The sequence below is a fragment of the Nyctereutes procyonoides genome, unplaced genomic scaffold, assembly GCF_905146905.1.
Source record: "Nyctereutes procyonoides isolate TBG_1078 unplaced genomic scaffold, NYPRO_anot_genome, whole genome shotgun sequence".
NCBI classification, from domain to species: domain Eukaryota; kingdom Metazoa; phylum Chordata; class Mammalia; order Carnivora; family Canidae; genus Nyctereutes; species Nyctereutes procyonoides.
The window spans coordinates 58798010-58818422 of NW_026575121.1; the positions used below are offsets into that span (position 1 = coordinate 58798010).

The 20413-nt window shown below is 53.7% G+C and overlaps 1 protein-coding gene across 1 annotated transcript in view; it reads left to right on the plus strand.

Moving 5' to 3' along the window:
• The window catches only part of COL4A2 (collagen type IV alpha 2 chain), a 169740-nt gene that overhangs the window by 136881 nt on the left and 12446 nt on the right, over positions 1-20413 (plus strand). Inside the window, exons 25-37 of the mRNA XM_055335741.1 lie at positions 348-549; positions 910-969; positions 2719-2775; positions 5603-5710; positions 8436-8657; positions 12636-12797; positions 13549-13719; positions 14486-14629; positions 16145-16267; positions 16561-16742; positions 18708-18771; positions 19179-19253; positions 19949-20056. Coding sequence (XP_055191716.1) covers positions 348-549; positions 910-969; positions 2719-2775; positions 5603-5710; positions 8436-8657; positions 12636-12797; positions 13549-13719; positions 14486-14629; positions 16145-16267; positions 16561-16742; positions 18708-18771; positions 19179-19253; positions 19949-20056 — 1678 coding nt within the window. The remainder of the gene's footprint in view (positions 1-347; positions 550-909; positions 970-2718; positions 2776-5602; positions 5711-8435; positions 8658-12635; positions 12798-13548; positions 13720-14485; positions 14630-16144; positions 16268-16560; positions 16743-18707; positions 18772-19178; positions 19254-19948; positions 20057-20413) is intronic.

A 20413-nucleotide genomic window follows, 5' to 3' on the forward strand; every position in this document is an offset into this window, starting at 1 on the left:
AACGACATGTTCCTGCTCCCATTAGTCTGAGCCTGTGCCTGACTGCCCCCGTCAGAATTCTTCCCGGGAACGAAGGTTCCAACTGAGGAGGGTGGCTTGGGTGAGGACAGCAAACACTCAGATTTGTGTGCCTCCCGGGACCATCTCCCATTTGTCACTGTGATTGTTATAAAACCTGCCTTGATTCCTGTGCTTGGTTTGATGGTGACAGCAGGTGCCTGTCCATGTCTGCCCTCCTTCCGCTCTGCATCCATCACACAGAACTTGGGGGAATGGGAAGGAGAGCTGAGCTATGGCGCCTTTGAGGTTTATGTGTGTTTTAAGAGATAAACATAATTTCCACACAGGGTGATGGTATCAAAGGCCCCCCTGGGGACTCGGGTTACCCAGGAGCACCCGGTACTAAGGGCGCTCCAGGAGAAAGGGGCCCCCCCGGACTGGGCCTGCCTGGCCCCAAAGGCGAGCGTGGTTTCCCCGGAGATGCCGGATTACCTGGACCCCAAGGCTTTCCAGGCCCCCCCGGACCCCCAGGCACTCCAGGACAAATAGGTATGGAGAAACCCCCTCTCCTATCTTTCAGCCATGGGACATGGGCTCCAACACCCTCTCTATCTTTGGCAATGTGCAAATTCCCCTGGGGGCCCCGTGAGGATGCATGTTGTGCTATCAGTTCTTGGTATGTTCAAACCTCCCTGACTGTGGGGCTTTCCAGGCCCACCAGACTCAGTCTCACTTGGGTGGGCCTCTCCCTCGGGTGCTGGGGTCACAGGGACTCTGTGCAGAAGCTCAGAAATGAGCCTGGGTTCCCTGCCAGCGCAGTCCCCCGCCAGCTCACAGCCATGGGGAGGTCTCTAGCTGCCAGCTAGCTGCTGCAGAGCCATCTCACTCCTGCCTGTGTCTTGTCCCCAGACTGTGACACAGGCGTGAAAAGGCCCATCGGAGGTGACGGACAGGAGGCTGTGCAGCCAGGTACTGTAATGAGGACCAGGACACTTTGGGACACGTTAAAGCTTTTGGTTTATAAAATATGTGACTATGGGATCCCTGGGTGGCGCAGCGGTTTGGCGCCTGCCTTTAGCCCAGGGCGCGATCCTGGAGACCCGGGATCGAATCCCACATCGGGCTCCCGGTGCATGGAGCCTGCTTCTCCCTCTGCCTGTGTCTCTGCCTCTCTCTCTCTCTCTCTCTGTAACTATCATAAATAAATAAAAATAAATAAAATAAAATAAAATAAAATAAAATAAAATAAAATAAAATAAAATAAAATAAAATATGTGACTAAATCAGCAATTGCTGTGAGCTCCTGCAGCATGCATGGAGCTGCAGTAAGAAATGCAAATATGTGCAAAGCTTGGAGCTGGCGCCCTTCTGCTTCAGCTTGTAATCAAAGGCAAGGCAGGTGTAATAAAGCAGAGTATTGCCTGGTTCTCCCACTAATATGAAGCATCAAGCTACAATATTGGTAAGAACTCAACAGATAGGTACTGTCACACTTAAGTTCTATACATGTATTTGTCTCTCTGCCCCTACGTGTGAATTGTATGAAGAGTGGTCCACTATCTGTCAGAAGAGAATTGGGTCTAGCCATGAATAATGCTAGAAAGAACAAGGGCTGACAGATCAGAGGGGACATGTGGTGACCCTGAGCCAAGGCCCAGAGCTAGCAAAGTGGACAGAAGACACTCCCACTGAGGCTGACGCACCCAGTGCTGAGAGCAGGAGCCTCTGGATTCCACCGAGGAATCCCAGTGGGAACCCAAGATGAATCCAGGGTACAAAGGGAACGCCAGCCTCCCTCGGTCTGGATTTTGAAGAGATATGCACAGAGTGTAGGGTGTCGTAGAACATGTGGATGCAGCAGGTCCCAAGTGTGGTGCAAAAGTTTGGGTGTGACTCTCAGGATCGAGGTCAGAATGGAGAAGTGGCCTCAGGATCTGTGGGTCCCCTGCATGAAGTCGGGGCAGATATTTGGGGACAGATCAAGCATGTGGGGTGAGGGTGCAGAGTGGGCATCCTGCAGAGCCTTCAGAGCTGGGGAGGGGGTCCCTGAATGTGCATCTCTGCAGGCTGGAGGCTGTACCCCCCGGAGACTCCCACTTCCTTTATCCGGCTGGATGGCCTGGGCTGGCCAGTGTGCACCCAGAGACCTGTAATGCGGCAGAGGAGGCCACATCCCAGACAGACAGACAAAACACAGCTCGAAGAGCTGCTGTGCCTCCAGGGTCTCTATCAGGCAGAGGCTATACCCACTGCCCTCTGCCATGCCAACTGGAAGTGGCTGCAGCCGGGTTTCAGATCTCATGGCTCTAAGGAGCTAAGTGCCCTGGCTAATTCTGAAAGTATTCAGAGTCACAAAGGAGAAGTCAAAGATTTCCTATGGCATCACACACTGTCTGCATCACCAGGGAACATCTGTCACATTGGCAGACAAGGATGAGCCCCCGTGTTGCCCTTGATGGGGGAGAACGTGTCACCAGCACGGTGCTGTTTATTGACTGGGCTGACATCACTGGCATTTATGCTAAAAGCTCTGATCCATTACATGATGAAATTTAACCTTTAGTTACACTGGAATCAAGATTAAATCATTAAATTACTCTAATCATAGAATGGTGGCCAGGTTCCACCACTGCTGTTTCTACCCTTGGCAATACCCAACACCGTGGGAGTGGGTGTGGCAGGTTGCCCCAGCTCACCTCTTTTCCTCTCTCTTTTCAGATTGTGTCAGAGGGCCCATGGGATCGCCAGGCCTGCCAGGACCCCCAGGACCCACAGGTAAATGGGAGGGGTCTCCCAGGCTCCTCCTCTTGCATCTCTACTGTCCTCCAACCCCTTTGTTCCACTTCCCTCTGCCCCTGCCCTCCTCTCCACCCTGGATGTCACCATGCTCCACCACCTTGGTACCTGGGTAGGGAAGCAGGCTCTTCCTCCACACGGTGGATGGCGCGTGGTCACCAACCCCTCATAGAACCCCAGGCTGTAGGAGAGAATGCCCTCCACACAGAGCTCAGCCTCTGCCAGGGCACAGGTGTCAGGGGACACCAATGGGGGTGGCACGCCACTCTGGGATGGGAAAGGAAGCCCCCTCGACATGCAGCTTTTCTCCCTACATGTCCCAGCATTGTGGGAAGGACCTGTGGGACACGATTGTTTCTTCTGGATTTTGATGGAGGATAACAGGAATGAACAGGGCTAGCATTGTGTCCCTACAGTCCCACCTTTGTGAGCTGGTGCAAGCGGTCACCCGCCCAAAGCACCCACATGATGGAGTCAGGTTCCAGGTGGCTGAGCCCAGTGTTGGGAGCCACCCACGCACCTGCTCATGAATGGCTTTTCAGATAAGGGGCAGGGTTTGGGCAACCTGGGTGACACCCAGAGGTCTGTGTCCGTCAGCCTGGGACAGACAGACACACTTTCGCACCCTGGCCCCTGCAGGGCGCCTCGATTGCTCCCTGGCAGCTGACTTTGGGCTAAGAGTGTGTGGCAGGTGGCCAGGAGCTGGCTGTGGGATCTGCTGCTCCGCTCATTATCCAGGAGGCCTTGGGCATCCTTCTCATTCCTTGTGGGACTTGGTCTTCTTGGTTAAATAGGAAGACTAATGCAGGCATTCTGGACTCCTCCAGCTTTGCAAATAATGCCCTTAATACTGCATGTCATACGCTGTGAGTGAGGTCCTGTATAAACTGTGAAGTGCCAAGGAGGTGTGAGACAGCCCTCATGACTGGAGAAGTCCGTTGCCTTACAGTCTACATTCCAGACAATAAGGGCTCTCCTTAGGCTCAGAGTAGTCACAGGATCTGGGGACAGCAGGATGAAATGCAGAAGGATGCACATGATGCAGGGTTGTGTTCTGAGGACTCAGCATGAGTCTGTCTATCCACAGACACCAGCACAGCCACTAACCGGGGGGCCCCAGGCACAGCAAGCAGCAGATGGTGGGTTTTCAGCAGTGACTGGGTGGAAGCAGGTCCAAAAGTACACATGAATTGAGTGCGAGGGGAGGACTTGGATCATGTTTTGACACCATGAAGCTCAGCGAGTGCATAGATTCCACATCTCTGTTGCAGACTAATTCTCCATCCAGAAGGTGATGGTGGGCTTGCAGAAATGCTCTGTGCTGCTTCCCACACACATAGGTCCCCTGGAAGGGCCCGGGCCCCTGACCCGGAGGCAGCAGGAGAACTGGAGGCAGCATGTCCAAGGCTCTGTATCCTATCTTCATTTTGGGTGCACCTGCCCTGAGGCCCCACTGGGATTTCCTTTCAGAGACTGACAAGTTGAGCTCCTCAAATACATCTTCACTTCAAACAACTTGAAAAATTCTGTCTTTAGTCTATGGAACCTTATACTCACATAGGACATCCTCCACACAAAGCCCTTTTATTCTCTTCTCTACCATGTCCACACTACAGACTCACAGACGTCCTGGAATTCTGAACGAGTACATTCCTGCACCTGTGGGTCTGACTCCATCCCTGTGTCTCCATCAGAGCAACAGTGTTGAGCAGCAGGGTCGTGTATTACTGAGAATGTCATTTGTGGGCACTTCTGGTTCCAACTGCTCCTTCCCCATCTCCACAGTCAAGTATAGGGCTTTGTTTAAAATCACTTGGTTACACTGGGGAGAGATGGTCTAAGGGCATCATTTCATCAGTGGGGAATTTTGGATAATCTGTGCATTTATGAAGAGTAGGGCTGAGCTTATGTTCCCACACTGTGTTTTCCCAAATCCAGCCTCCCCTCAACAGGAACCTCAAGAAATGGGGCCCTCTGGGAGAGCTGGTGGATCCCGCACAAACCCCCCCTGCTCTCTCCAGCCCAAGGGAAGGGTCCCACCCCTCTCTGTCCCCAGCAACAAGATGCTGGCTTTGGCCCCTCCTACATGATGGCAAAGCGCCAGCTGAACCCTCATGGCCTGCAGGGACATCTTGAAGGGGACAGGAGCCCGGAGAGGCTGGGACCCACAGTGAACCTGCACCCCTGTCCACCTGTTGCCTTGCCAGCACCTGCGTGCATGCTGCCTCACACACTGTAGAGAGGAGGCTGCTGTTCTCACTGCTGGTATTTGCAGGAGGTCTCGGTGGTTCCTGGAGCGCCTAGCGCCTAGCCGCCTGCAGTAGGCAGGTGCACTGACTGTGGTTTCCAAGAGCCTCAGGCCAGACAGGCGTGGAGACCCCCAGAAAAAAATATCCTGAGTTTGCTTCCCATATGAAGAGGTTCAGATCAAAGATGCCCAGTGGTAAAGAATCAGTTCGTTTAGCGGGTCCGACCCTCTTCAGTCACAGGTGTTGGTTACAAGGAATACAAGTTCAGCATTTCTCAAGTCTGGGTAGACTGGCCTGGGTGCAGGTTATGGCCAACATCTGGAGGGAAGACTTCCTACCAGTGCATCTGGCAAGGGGTGGAGGGATACTGCTGGGTTGGTGGGGTTTGCAGTAGGTGTGGCCAGCTGTCAGGAGCGCCATTTCCAGTTGACATCCCCCAGCCTCATTTCCCAGGATCATAAGGACCGTGTTAGGTGGGTTCTGAACACCCACCCTGTCATTTCAGGGGTTTGCTTGTGGGGCTCTGACGTGTGTCGTGCTTTCTTCGGGTTGTTTAGGTGCCAAGGGCCTCCAAGGAATACCAGGACTGTCAGGAGCTGACGGAACACCGGGGCTCAGGGGTCTCCCAGGAGACCCAGGTCGCGAAGGATTCCCAGGACCCCCAGGTAAGGCAGGGTTGAACCCACACACACACACACAGCCCCTTATGCTCGGGAGGTGACTGCATGCAACGTTGGTGCCCCCACGCTCTTGGCTTTGGACACTCAGAAACAGGCTTGATGAGCACTTTGTTCTTGTGGTTGGGAATTTAAAAATTCTCGACCTTTCCATCACTAATGTTATGCTGGAGTTTTGCATAAGATCCCTACAGCACCTGCAGGAAAGAAAGAGACAGGTACAGAACGATTTCTCTGGTGGATGTCAGACACTCCAAAGGCCACATGATGCTGTCCTCTAATAAGGCTGTCCCCAAAGGCACAATGCCCTCAGGTCATCGATTCCAGCCTGCTGACCACTCACCAAACAGCAAAGGGCACCTGTGTTCCACTTTCCACGGCACTGCCTGCTTACTCTTTAGCTTGCACTCTTCTGAGCAAGCCGTTACCTCTGCATTCAACACAGCAAAGAATTTCCAGAAGCCATGACTGGCTAAAAGAGCATAAGCCTTTTTCCTGGAACTGGAGGGAAATGAATGTGTCACCAGCAATGAACTGTGGGAGACCTACAGAGACATGTCGGCCTCCCCGCTGATACCTGTCTCCAAACACACTTGCCCCAGGCAGCTCCAGCTCCAGTGGCGTGAGCGGTCATGGCTGTCACTTGGTGTGTAGAGGCACACACGATGCAGAGTTGTGTTGTTGACACAGGACTAACAAGGTCCCTGAGGCCACCCAAGACCAAACATCCGAGTGTCCTGGTCTGTGGTTTCCCCAGCCTGTAGTGGAGTCGCTCTTGTCATCCAGCACTTGTGAAATGTTGAAACTCGTTACTACAAAGTCCTTTGTCAGTGGGAATGAAATCTTGCTTGCGGTGAGTTCTGGCTGCCTGTCCCCTGAGCCAACTACTCTGCTTCTGCACGGGCACCCCTCATGGGGAGCCCACGGCTGCATCACCCCCTTTGCCACAGAACGAATGGACGGAGCAGCCCTCCAGAGTGCAGATCTCCACGCTCTCGGCATCGTGACCTCTGGCTGGTCCACATTCCTTACAAACCAGGCTCCAGAAACTAAAGAGAACACTGCTGACATCTAGACTGTCACACAGATCAGAGACCCTTAGCCAGTACTTGCGGCAAAGACTGACTGAATTTTGCCTCCTGCTTGTCTCACAGCGTGGCAGCTGGTTTAACCCTAACCACAAGCCCAGGTCAAACCGGTGGACTTTCTCCCTGGAGTCAGTGCTCCAGCCCATGAGACTGCCCGCAGCTTTCATCCTGTCGCCTCTCATGCCACGTATGTCTCCATGTCTTGCAAGATCTGGAGGCGTGCTCCCTGTGTATCAAGGCGCTGGCAAAAACCTGCTCTGCAGGGAAACACGGGACAGTTTTCATGCCACCACCACAGTAGATACCGCCTGTATCGCTTTGTTGCCCTGCTTGGAGCACTCAGACACCTAGGAGATAAGGCTTTGTCCCTCCAGGGATGTCACACACACTAGAGCAAAGTGTGAAGTTCTTGGGAGGATAATGATCCATTAGTACCTGCCTGCCTTGAATGGGAAGGGTACCTGGTCCTCCACTGTGGTGCCAGCCATGGGGGCGCAAACTGTCCAGACTGTGCACCTGCCGTAGAGGTGTGTGGGGGGTGCCTGTCACCGGGAGACTCTGGGAGTTGACAGTATTTGTAGGAAGCCTGTTCTGTACTGAAACGTGAGCCTTTACTTGAAGAGGGAGATTGGGGTAGAACAGAGGAAAGAGGTTAACAAGAAACTGGCCTATTATTCAGTTTTGGAGCATGTGTCACTTTTGATAATATGGAATATCCGGTACTACTACCACATGTGCAGAAGAAAGGAAGTGGCCAGCTGCAGAGGCTATCTCTGGTGTTCGTGAAAAAAACACACCACTGAAACTCTGGCATAGGGGCCAGCTCAGGAATACTCCCAAGAGGTCCAGATCCTCTGTTCTGTGTTCCAGCCATGGCCTTTGGGATCAACCTGTCTTCCAGACAGGGTGTGGCGAGCTTTGTTGTCCTAGAAAAAGCCTGGGACCCCACACCCGCCGTCTTGTTTGTCAGGCCCACCACACAAAATGGACAGGCAGTGCCTTCCTTCCCGGCACGCCTCGGCCCAGGCAGCAGTGGCCTCGGAAAGCTGTCCTTCTGAGCTGACATGAGATGGCCCTCTCTTGGAGTTTAGTCCGAGGTCACATCGGAGGGTAAGGGCGCAGACAGGGGAAGTCACCCAGGAAAGGCTCAAGCATGTGACAGCCACCATCCTTCCATCTGATGCAGACAGCTGACAGTTCAACAGAGGGCTCTTGGTCTCCCTTTAGAGGGTTTCCAAATAGCCTGACAGCCAGGGAGGTAGAGCCCAGGCTCCAAAGGATCTAATTGTTCCCACCCCTGGGTTTCTGTTCTCACTTGCACACGGAGCCTGGAAGGTCCATTTGTGAACCATTTGTGGGGATCATCTGTACAACAGGGAGCCCATGAATCACGAAGATCCATGTCTAAGATGCAGATGGTTCTAATGCCTCCATGTTAGCTGAATTGTAGGGCTGGGGGCCAGATGGTGTGGGGGACCAGGATGCTGTGGGTCCCAAGGTGGGAGACAGGGCATGAGCGGAGGCCCTCACACAAACCTTGCTGTTTCCAGCCTCTACCTGATACCTCTCTAGGACCATCATGATACTAACCTGCAGTTACGGGGATGACCTGTGTTTTCTTTCAGGGTTCGTGGGGCCCCGAGGATCCAAAGGCTCAGTGGGCCTTCCTGGCCCAGATGGACACCCAGGTCCCACTGGTCTGCCAGGCCCTGTCGGGCCCCCAGGGGACAGGGGCCTTCCTGGAGAAGTTCTGGGAGCCCAGCCCGGGCCCCGAGGAGATGCTGGACTGCCTGGACACCCCGGGCTGAAGGGCCCTCCTGGAGAGAGAGGTCCACCTGGATTCAGGGGTAAGTCCTCATGGCAGCAGGAGAGCGGGAAGCCCAGTCCCGCTGAGCGGTGGCTCCCAAGGGCACGTCCCAAGTCCCTCCTAGGAATTTGGTAAAAAGCCACAGGCTGTGTGGACAGTGTGGTTGCCTTCTGTTCCCCACACTCAGTACCAGTATTCCTTCAGAGTGTTTTAGGACAAAAATCACCATCCTGCATTTACGTTCAGTAGCCAGGAAAGGATGACCCTTGGAGACTTTTACAAGTAGAGACTAACTATGCACACTCCCCCTTCTGAAGCTGGGTGTGAACTGGGGTGGGGGGCCTCACCCGAGCCTCCAGCAGAATGTGTGCCGTTCGTGTGAAGAGCAGAGACCATGCTTAGGGAGAGGGCTAGGCGAGAATGACGTGAGCACAGCTTAACAGGCTGGTGTAAAATATTTCAATGTCCACAATGTCGTCAGTGTATGTGTACAAGGTAGAAAGATGGCTCACTGTTTGATGAGTGAACAGGGCGTCAGATGGCTTTGTGTTTCCAGTTCATGCAAAACTGACGTCCAAACCCCAAACACCCTCGTTCTGATGAAGACGGTGTCACTGAGGAGCAAGCGTTTACATTTGGTGCAACACGCACTGGAGAGCACCAGACCCTGAGTGTTCCCGGTCAGACAGGAAGATGCAGGAAGAACTGAGACTTTAAGAAGCAGCTGTTTGTCTGTTGACGGCATGGTTGTCAGTCGCCTCCCCAAGCCCAGGCACAGGGGGCCTCCTCTGTGGTGGAGGAGGCGGGTGCCACTCCCTCCAGTGCCATCGGACCTTGCCCCGCAGCCTTTACATGGGAGTGTTTCCAGCGGATGAAGCCTGGCTCTGGACAAGCTCAGGAGCGCCGGTTGGTTTTCAGATGAGCCTGTCAGTTCCAGAAGTTCCTGCACATACATCCGCACGCTTATACATACACGCACGTGCAGCTTGTGCAAGCGTGATGGCAGACCCATGTGCATGCACACGGAGCCCCACGCATGTGCCCACACGCTCACACTCCTACACACGCTCACATGCCCACTCTCACACACTCAAGTCCACACATCCACAGTCACACTCTTAGACACACACACACACACATCAACCCCATGAGGTACACAGGCCCGTGGATGCAGCCATCCAGCAGTGAAGACCCACTGCCGGGACAACTGGGTCTGTCCCTGCCAACGTGGTTACAGCCTGGGGAGCTTCAGAGCAGCAGGCGTGGTGGTGGACAGCTGGCCGCACTGGTGGGACAGCTTCGTGAGCAGCAGCTCCCCTGTGGCTGTTGAAATGAGTGGCGGGCCCCATGTCCTCAACAATCAGCATTGCTGTCTGGTTGCAAAAACAACCACAGGCTCTTCACAGAGGACCCTTCAGATAGATTTTTTTTAACGTTTTATTTATCTAATCATGAAAGGCACAGAGAGAGAGAGAGGCATAGGCAGAGGGAGAAGCAGGCTCCATGCAGGGAGCCCGCTGTGGGACTCGATCCCCAGTCTCCAGGATCATGCCCTGAGCCAAAGGCGGTGTTAAACCGCTGAGCCACCGGGGCTGCCCCAGATAGATTTTTTTAAATCTAACTATTCCCCACAGATTTTTGCTGTTTGAGTAGAACAGCAAACGGCAACGGGTTGACTCTGGAGCCTGTGGATGTTTCCTGCCATCGATGTCCCATCGGGAACCAGCTTGCTCAGGCAAACTTTTGTTCGGTAGAAGTTCTGACTTCAGAGCATCAAAGCTTTAAGAACCTGTTTCCATGTCAGTCCAGCCCAGCTGGGCAGGGGAGCCATGGGTGGGGGGAGGGGCGGGGGGGCCTCACAAGGCCGCAGGTGCCCAGATGCAGCCTGTGTGCTGGCAAAGAGCCTCCATGTGAAGCAGGGACCCAGGTCCCCGAGTTAGAGTCATTTTGCTGAGAGAAGCAGACTTTTTGTAGGTGTTCCTTTTTAGTAGATGTTCCAAAAAATGGAAATTGGCTTAAAATATTGAGTTCTAATGTCACAATAGACAGCTGAAGGAGCAAGCCTCCAATGCCTGAGGTTTTTAAGGACGCTGAAGTAGCCTTGTTCGGTTTGGACTCCGCGTGCCACCTGTCCTGCCCACCACCTGCCCCTTTGAGGGAGGTGCTCCAGAAACCGAGCTGGCAGCCTCAGCTCCCGTGACCTTCCTGGCCCGGCTCTCTCAGGTCAGCAGCCTGGAGGGCTCCTGCTGGTAAAGCTCCGTCCATTCTCTTGGAGGAGCCTGGTTGGTGGCAGGAGCCTGATTCTCCAGCTAGACTTGATGCCTCCAGCACTGCCTGCTGCCCAGACTGTCAGCACCACACACACGATGCCCTCTCTGGAGCTTGTAACTCCAGAGGCAGAAGCCGAGCCATAGAAGTACCCTCGTATACCGAAATGAAACTGGAGAACGTAAGGACTTGCATCCGTGCGTCTCTGAGAATCTCTTTGCAGACCTTTCTCTCCCATTCTGCCTTGTATTAGATAACTGGGACACACACTTCCAAGTCAGATTCTGGGTTGGTCCAAGACTGGCCTGGTTCCCTTTGTTGATGACCCTCCCCTCTGCCCCCCCCAACTTGTCCACCCCTCTGCTCAGGTCAGCCACACACTCCGTAGGATGGTCATGGGCTAAATGAGCAGGTGTGCTTCAGTCACTGGAGAGGACTGTGAAACGGGCATCACCCCTCCTATCGGTATTAACTGGAGGAACGTATGAACTTTAAAGTCTGAGAAGAAAAGAAAGACCCAGGAGTTCAGTACTAAAAAAACGAACAAACAAAAAAGCTAGAAGAAAATCTATGCTTATGTGACCCATGGATAGGGCAGGATGTTATAAACATAAAAGCAAGTGAAGAAACTGCATGTGCACACACATATATACAGAGTGCATAATATTTGCACATGAATACTAATCTTCCCGTCAAAAACAAAATGAAAATTTGGGCAGCAAAATAGAGTAGACCTTATAAGAGCTATGGAGGAAATTAGTCGATGTATATGAGGAATACTAACATCTATAAGAAAAATACCAAGATCCTCAAAGGAAGATAGTAGCAAGGAACAAAAATTTCATTAAAAACCAAACAGTAGGAGAAAGAAATGTAACTCACAGTCCACCCCACCTGTGACACAGCTGCTCTCGAGCACTTCCTGCCTCCCACCCCCATCCTGCCTGCCAGACTCCCAGTTCTGTGTCAGCATCAGCCCACGGCTGGGGGAGCCCCGCAGGAGGACAGGCATGTGCAGACGCTGGAGCACACGGCTATAGTGTATACTAGCGTCGCTCTGCCCCACAAAGTCAGTGTCTGGGCACCTTCCTGAAGAAACAGCCTACAATCCAGACACCGATGTGCGCACCAAACACCGCTCCCTCGGTTGCTATTTGTAAGGACAGAGACAGGTGGTGATGAATATGTCCCTGATGTGGTACTGCTACGCACAGAGCCATGTAAAGTGTAAAGTACAGGGCGCCAGTGGCTGAGTCAGTGAAGCATTTGCCTTCGGCTCAGGTCATGATCCCTGGTCCTGGGATCGAATTCCAAATCGGGCTCCCTGCTCAGTTAGGAGTCTGCTTCTCCCTTTCCCTCTGCCCCTCCTCCAACTCTTCTCTCTTTCTCAAAGACATAAAATCTTTAAATAAAATGTAAAGAATATTTTAAAATGTAGCAAAATGCTCAAAATATAACAAGAGAAGAAAAGCCAAAAATTGAACACACGGCAAGTTGTCAGGTCTGCCAATGTCTGTTCCTCGGTGCATTGTGTGACGAGAAGCCAGAAGGAAGAGTATGGGGGCATTATTGGTCATTGTCTCTGGGTGGTGGCGGGAGTCCCTGTGATCTTGTACTTCTGTGGATGCTCCAGGTTTCTCACTGCCCAGAACATAATGAAACCCCGTGTGTATAGAATGAGCCTGAGAGGTAGATGTTGGCAGTGAACTGTGTAGGGTTGGCCTCATGGCGCTTGTCTTGATCCCCACAGGAAGCCAGGGCATGCCAGGAATGCCAGGTCTGAAGGGCCAGCCAGGCTTCCCAGGACCCTCGGGCCAGCCGGGCCTGCCCGGGCCACCAGGACAGCATGGCTTCCCAGGAGCTCCCGGCCGGGAGGGGCCCTTGGGGCTGCCAGGAGCCTCAGGTCACGGAGGTAAGGATCCCTTCCCCCAGGGAGTTCTCAAACTGGGCTCCAAGGCACCCCCAAAAGCCGTAGGGTTTCCAAAAGTATCCCACATGAGCAACTTAAGAGACATTTTTTCTCTCACAGACCTCGAGGCTGGACGTCTGCCATCAAGATGCCAGCAGGGCAGGTCTCTTCTGAGGCCTCTTTCTTTGGCTTGCAGATGGCCATCTCGTCCCCGGGGTCCTTCCCTGAGGGTGTCTAGGTCCTGATCTCTTATACAGACACCAGTCACATCTGATTAGGACCCATTTCTCTGTAATCACCCCTTTAAGGACCCAGGTACTGGGGCTTAGGATTTCCACACATGAAGGTACGGGGACGACACAGCTCAGCCTGTAACAGGTTTCACAAACAGGGCATGGATTTTGCCAAACAAGAACTCAAACCGCTGAGAAACCCATTCATCCTCATACCTGTTGTATATTGAGGTTCTGGCTAGGATTTCAGTAGGAAACAAAATGAAATTTCCAACAGAACTTCAAAAACACTGCTCTGCTTTAAGGAGGAGGACCTAACTTGTTTTCTGAAAGTGGCAGATGTGAGGAAGAAAGGATGGTGCTTCCTGCTGGGGGAAGCGGGTGGGGGCAAGACACGTGGAGATGAAGCCATCCCAGAGCCCCTCCACGTGGAAGCTGGTTCAGGGTGACCAGCCCCCGGAACATGTAGCTCTTCCAAGTTTGTTCATCTTTTTCTACTTTCCTCCTCCTCTGCTTTTCAGGTCTGCCTGGAGACAGAGGGGACCCAGGGGACACAGGTGTCCCCGGCCCTGTGGGCATGAAGGGTCTGTCTGGCGACAGAGGTGACCCCGGTTTGCTGGGTGAACGAGGCCCCCTAGGAAGTCCTGGATTTAAAGGAATGAGTGGAATGCCTGGTATCCCTGGGCAGAAAGGTAACGGTGGGCAGATGGGGCACTCCCTGAGGTGGGTACCGGTTTAGTCTGGGACTCAGGATGGCCATGCCAGGAGAGCCTAGCCCCACTCAGTGGCAGGCCAGGGCCCCTGGGAGGCATCCTGCCTCAGAGAATAGGCCAGTGCTGCTAGGCTGGCTGTAGCTGGCTGTGGCAGGCATGTCCCCAAATGCCGATTTACTCATGTAATGAGAGTGAGGGAGCAGGACCTTGTCTCTGCATGGGAGATTTATAGAGAGGCCTCTCTGGACCCTGGTGTCAGATCAGGAGGCTGGTTGGTTATGACAAACCCAAAACTGAGGAAAATGCCTGGTGGCTGGGACAGATTTATTTGCACACAAACCAAGGCCAAGTAGCTGTGGGGCCACACAGGGATCTCTCTCTCCAGTGTCCTTTCTGGGATTCCTGCACTGGGTGCAGGGTTAACCTCAGGTCATGACCTGTTCCCAGCAGCCACAGACACAAGTTACCATCCATCTTCCTTGCATCTTTCCTACGACCACCGTACATTTACCTCATGTCTTGTCCCCACGGCGAGTTGTCAAGCAGGCTGACTCTGCTGTGGCTCAGTCTGTTCGCAGACAGCAGACAAGCCCCTTAGGGATGGTGTCCCGAAAATCCTTATTTTAGGCTAGGGATCTGAGCATCTCCTGTGAGTCACGCTGCAAGAATGTCATGGATAAGCAAGACGAAAGACCCCGTGTGCTTATCCATGGCTAACCCAGCACTTCTTTCCTTCCCTCTGAAGGTGGGAGAGGCTCGCCCGGGATGGATGGCTTCCAAGGCATGGTGGGGCTCAAAGGAAGACCCGGGCTTCCAGGAAATAAAGGAGAGGCCGGATTTTTTGGAATTCCAGGACTGAAGGGTCTGGCTGGTGAGCCGGGTGTGAAAGGTATGTGCACCTCTTTGAATGCCTTTCTGGAGGGTGGGGACTCCCTTTTGTGGGGTGTTGCACTCCTGAAAGCGAATCCTCCAGGAACCCAAAAGCTAGGCACAATCAGAAAGAAGGAAAGTAACAAAAATTAGAAGACTATCCCGGCCTCAGCCCACCAGCTGTCCTAAGGGAAGAATCCAACCAAAGGAAGTATTTGGGTTTGTATTCAACAAAAGGTTTTATCCAGTTGTCATTGAAGGCAACCCCAATTTCAAGCCCACAACATGATGGGTATTTGTATGATGTGCTGACATGGTCACCATGTAAGTCTAGTTTGCACCTGTCACCACAGAGTCACAGAACTTTTCTGTGATGACAAGGACCTTTCAGATCCACAGTTATAGCGACTCTCGGATATGCAGTTCAGTATTAACAGCTGTCGTCACCCTGCTGTATGTCATATCCCCGTGGCCTGTTGATTTTATACAAAGGAAATTTTTAAGAACAAAATGGCAGCTCCATTAAGGACATCCTAATAGTTGTAAGAAACCTCCCACTCTGATTATTCCTGGTGGACATGAGGCCAGGGGAAGCCAAGGGAAGAGCAAGAGGTCAGTCCTATAGGAGAAGAGTGCCATCTGACAAGCCAGGGACACGGCGTCCCAGGTTGGGACACCACACCAAGGTTGTGACCCACAGACATGAAGCTGGGGCAAGCCCCGGCGCAGGCAGGCATCTCAAGACCTGGTGGGAGACCTGCATTCAGAGGGTGTGTGGCAACAAGCCACAGTTTCACAACTTTTGTTCAAACACCCTTGCTCTGAAAGTTTCACCATGGCCTCTAAAATCGTAACCACCAATAGCAAGTGTTGATGCAGGCGTGCTCACCGCACGCTGCTGGTGGGGATCTGGGTAGACGTCCGGAGAGTGAAAGCACACGGATGTCCATAGCCACATTATTTCTAAGAGCTGACCCCAGAAATACCGTGGATGAGCCCCATGCGGCGTCGGCGTGTGATGGCACTCTGGCTGGTGGGAAGGAGGAACCCGGGTCGGACACACGCTGCACGTGCTTCAGACTTGAGAGCATTTTGCCACATGTTGTCTGCTTCCCTTTACATGAAAGATCCAGAATAGGCAAATCGAGAGAGACAGGACATGGATTTGTGGCCTCCTGGGGTGGCAGTAGGGAACAGTTGGGGCGACTGCTGGTGGGCATGGGGCTCCTTTCTGGGGTTATGAAGATGTCCTAGAGTTCCATAGTGGTTGGGGGCACAGTTCCTCACTTGGCTCACGAGGAGAAGGGCCCGTGGAAGAGGACAGGCATTTAGCCATCGGCCTCAGCCTCTCTCAGAGACCCTTGCCCCCTCACTTGGGCCCCTGTCGGGGCTGGGGGGAGGGGAGGACGGGCCGCCCCAGGGCTCAGAGCCCCTTGGGACTCGCTGGCCTGGACAGCCGTGGCTAAGGGGCCTCCTCCAGGCTGCTCCGCTGGGCCCAGAGGCTAGGGGACAGACGCATCCTGTTCCGCCGCAGGCAGCCGCGGGGACCCTGGGCCCCCAGGACCTCCTCCCATCATCCAGCCAGGAATGAAAGACATCAAAGGAGAGAAAGGAGACGAAGGGCCCATGGGGCTGAAAGGGTACCTGGGCCTGAAAGGTGAGCATCTCCCCCTCCCTGCCCAGCCCCCTGAGCCAGACACAGCAGCTTGGGTGCCAGATGGCCCTCCGCCCAGGACAGGCCTCGCCATGCCCCAGCTCCTTTGACCCCGACATCTCGACAAGGGGACCCCTGGTTCTAGGTGGCCAGGAAGCCTCACTTTCCTGGTTTAAGATTTACCGCCCTCGGGGCTGCAGAGCCAGACACTGGGGGAGGGTGGTGCTGCGTCCTCCAGGGGGGCAAGGTGCTCCCACCACCACCAGTGCTGATCCACACCTGGGCTCCTCCTGCAGGTCTTCCCGGGATGCCGGGGATCCCTGGGCTGTCCGGAGTGCCTGGGCTGCCGGGGAAGCCGGGCCACATCAAAGGCATCAAAGGAGACATCGGCATTCCCGGCATGCCCGGTTTACCAGGATTTCCTGGTGTGCCCGGCCCCCCCGGAATCATCGGGTTTCCGGGGTTCACAGGAAGTAGGGTGAGTGGGCATCTCTCATTCCACATCTTCTTGCGATTGCGCCTCTCCCCCTGCTTCTGCCCAGGGTGCTGTGCTCCAGCATTCGCTGTGCTACAAGTGGTCAAGGGCCGGCTTCAGAATTGAGGCCTGGGGCTGTCCTGGGCCCCCGCGTCAGGGTAAGGAGACGCTGTACTCACGCCACCAGCAGCGGTAATACAAGTGCCTCCCACGCCACTGCTGCCCTCCTGTTGGATGAAGCCTGGTGTCTGCACTTTTCCATGGGGGCTTCTGGAAGGCTAAACTCCAACGTCTGGCCCTCCAAATGCTGGACTTGAGTGTGTGTGACATCAGGACTGAGGACCCATTACTGGATCACAGCAAGGACGACATCCAGCCTGTCGTTCACTCCTTACTCGGCATACCTGCTCTGAGCAATGTTGTCATGGTGAGGGGGATGTGCCCTGACCCCTGAGGGAGTGCCCGTCCCTCCACACCAGTGGTCTCCCCTCCTCTAAATCCCGTGGTTTCGCAGAGTGTGCTAGACATGGTGCACAGAACACAGCACAGAGCGGCTCTCCATCGACTGTGTTTCGTGGAAGTCTTTTTATCCTCTTTTGTTTAAAGACATTATATGCTCACCGTCCTCAGCATGTGACAGATGCATTTCTGGGATTCACGCTGGGGTCAGCACACTTTGGGCCGGTCGGAAAGTCTGGCCACCCCGTGGTGGACCATTAATAGCAGCCTGGGAGGCGTCCATCTGGCCCACCTTGATGATGCCCTCCACAGCCCTCAGTGTCTTCCTCCTGTCGCTCCCATCACTGCCTCCTGGTGTAGCCAATGCGATCTTGTGTGCAGCTTGTCAGATGATTTAAAATAGGACGAGAAGACACAATGGCAGTGCTCCCAGTCTATGGAGTCTGTCTGTCTGTCTATGACAGACAAAGCCAAATACTGGGAGAGCCCGAATGCCCACCACCAGGAGGAGGAGTGTGGAGACGGGCACATTCCGGCTGTGGGCTACATGGCGGGAGAGAGAATTACTGAGAAGGACAACAGTGACTCTCACATACTTCCTGATGAAAAAAAAATGATGCAGAAACTAAGTACGAGTGAGGCAACCCCAACTGTAAAGATCAGGAACCAACAAGAGCCAGTGATGGGGTCAGTCAGAGAGTGGCTGTCTTGGGCAAGATTAGGAACCAGGAGAGAACTTTCTGCAATGCTGAAGTTGTTGTGTGTCTTTATGTGGCTAGTACACGAGTGAAGCTCATGGTACAGCCTCCCCACTCCCCACAAAACAGAGCTGTGCTGTGCTGGGAGAGGTCACTTTGTGGAAGGCCCCACAGTACTGCCATGTAGACCAGCACACCACCCTCCCTCAGAGGATGAGGAAAACCGTGCTCTCCGTGGTCACAGAGCCACCCAGACACCATCCCAGCATCATCATCAGTGACCAGCCTCGATTCAGGAAGTCCAACCGTCCACAGCTGGAGGGCATGGCTGTGCAACATCACAGCAAGCTTGGAAATCAGGGGTCCAACTCAGATTCCAATTCTGCCGGTTACTTGGGCAAATCACTCGGCCTCTATGTGCCTCAACTTCCTCATCTGTCAAACAGGACATAACAAAATATCTATGTCATAGGGTCGTTGTGAAGTTTAAATGAAGCTTTTGAATGGGGCAAGGTGGGATGGGTCAGCCGTGAGTGTCACCACCACTGTCATGATGGCGACATCCACCATCTGTGTTCTCAGCTTCAGCAAAGCTTCCCCGTCCAGTAAGAACGAGGAAGCAGACCATCTGCTGTTATGTGGAAAAACCTGAGGGGTTGACTACAAATTGATGAGATAAACTTTGAGTGTTGGTTTTAGCCCAAGAGCCAGGCATGTTAAACCCTTTAGAATGATAAACATATCTTGGGAACAGCCTTCTGTTGAGCCTGTCCTGCTCATCTGAGATGTTTTCGTGTCTGACCTTCTCTAGGGTGACAAGGGAGCTCCAGGGAGAGCAGGCTTTTACGGCGAGGTGGGCCCCACAGGGGACTTTGGTGAGTATTGCTTGGATCATGACTGTAGGGCATCCACAATCCAGAGCGTTCCAGCAGGTGTGGTGGTCAGACACTGAGATGCTGTTAGGAATTTCAAAGCAAATTATTTTTATTAGGAATGTAACAGAACAGGGGCACCTGAGTGTCTCAGTTGAATAGGCATCTGCCTTGGGCTCAGGTCATGATCTCAGGGTCTGGGGATCGAGTCCTATGTGGGGATCCCGGCTCAGCGAGGAGTCTGCTTCTCCCTCTCCCTCTGTATCTCCTCCCACTCATGCTCTCCTTCTCTCTCTCTCAAATAAATAAATTAATTAATTATTAAAAGAAAAAAAAAAGAGTGTAACACAGCAAAGTTGCAAACTGACCACCTACCAATAGGTGTCAGCTGTCTTTTCTGCCCACTGCAGGTGACAGTGGAGACATCATAAACCTGCCAGGAAGCCCAGGCCTGAAGGGTGAGCAGGGCATCGCTGGAGCACCAGGTACGTCAGTCACTCTGGCCTTATCACCTCAGCCCTGAGCCCTGCGTGCATCTCCCTCAGGCACCAACTTGCCTGATATATCACAACCTGTATCACTGAGTCACGTTTCAGGGAATGGTTTGAGGTCTTCAAGCCTGTGGGCAAACAGAACTCTGGAATTTCTTGTTAAATTGAACCTGAAGACAAAGTCAGGAAAGCTCTGTCTGTCTGAAACACAGCGGCTTGGGATGTCCCCAAGCAGGGACCATGTCCTAGCATGTAAGGGTGGGGAATTCGGGTGCAGGGCACTTCTGACTCTGAGGCCACACCATCGCAGGCTGGTCTGGGGCAGGAGGGTCAACCCCTTGCCTCTGGCAGCACTGCTGGGTGTCCCCACGGCATGGCAGCTGGCTTTCTCCAGAGGTGACAAAGGGAAAGCCATGATGCATTTTATGGCCACGCCGTGGAGTGACACACCAGCATTTCCACAGTGCCCTGGGGGTTGCCCGGGTCAGCCCCACCCATGCACAAGGGCATGGATGCCAGGACATGGGGCTACTGAATTAGGGAAAATGTTAGAGAAGGAACATGCTGAGATCCGCAGCCCGTTCACAGCAGAAGCACCGATGTGGAATGACAAGACCCTCAACTGTGTCTCCCTGAGCCCCCTGGGCTCCATGTCTGCTCTGCTCCTAGCAGAGACTCTGTGCTTACAGGTCTAAAGGGATTCTTCGGGGAAAAGGGAACAGAGGGTGAAGTTGGCTTCCCTGGGATAACAGGCGTGCCAGGCATCCAAGGCCCTCCTGGACCTAAAGGGCAAACAGGTATGATCTCATGCTGTCACGTAGCCCCACATGCACCTTCCCCTGCACAGCTGAGCCCCCAAACCTCCAGGCCCCCAGCACAGGGGCAGCTGGTGTGCCCATATCCTTGAGCCATGACCACACTCCACCGCATGAGACTGGCTCTTGCACGTTGCCCATGACCCAGCTCTGTCTTAGGACCAAGGCCACTGCCCTTGGGGAGACACACAGGGGGCAGACGCATGTGCTTATGTGGCCCTGGGTCCATCTTCTTATAAATGCAGACCGAGTCCTGGTCCCAGGGCCCCTTCCTTGCATCTGGATATGCAGAAACATGTTTGCGGATCCAGAATCAAGAGGGAAAGCCAACAGGGGACT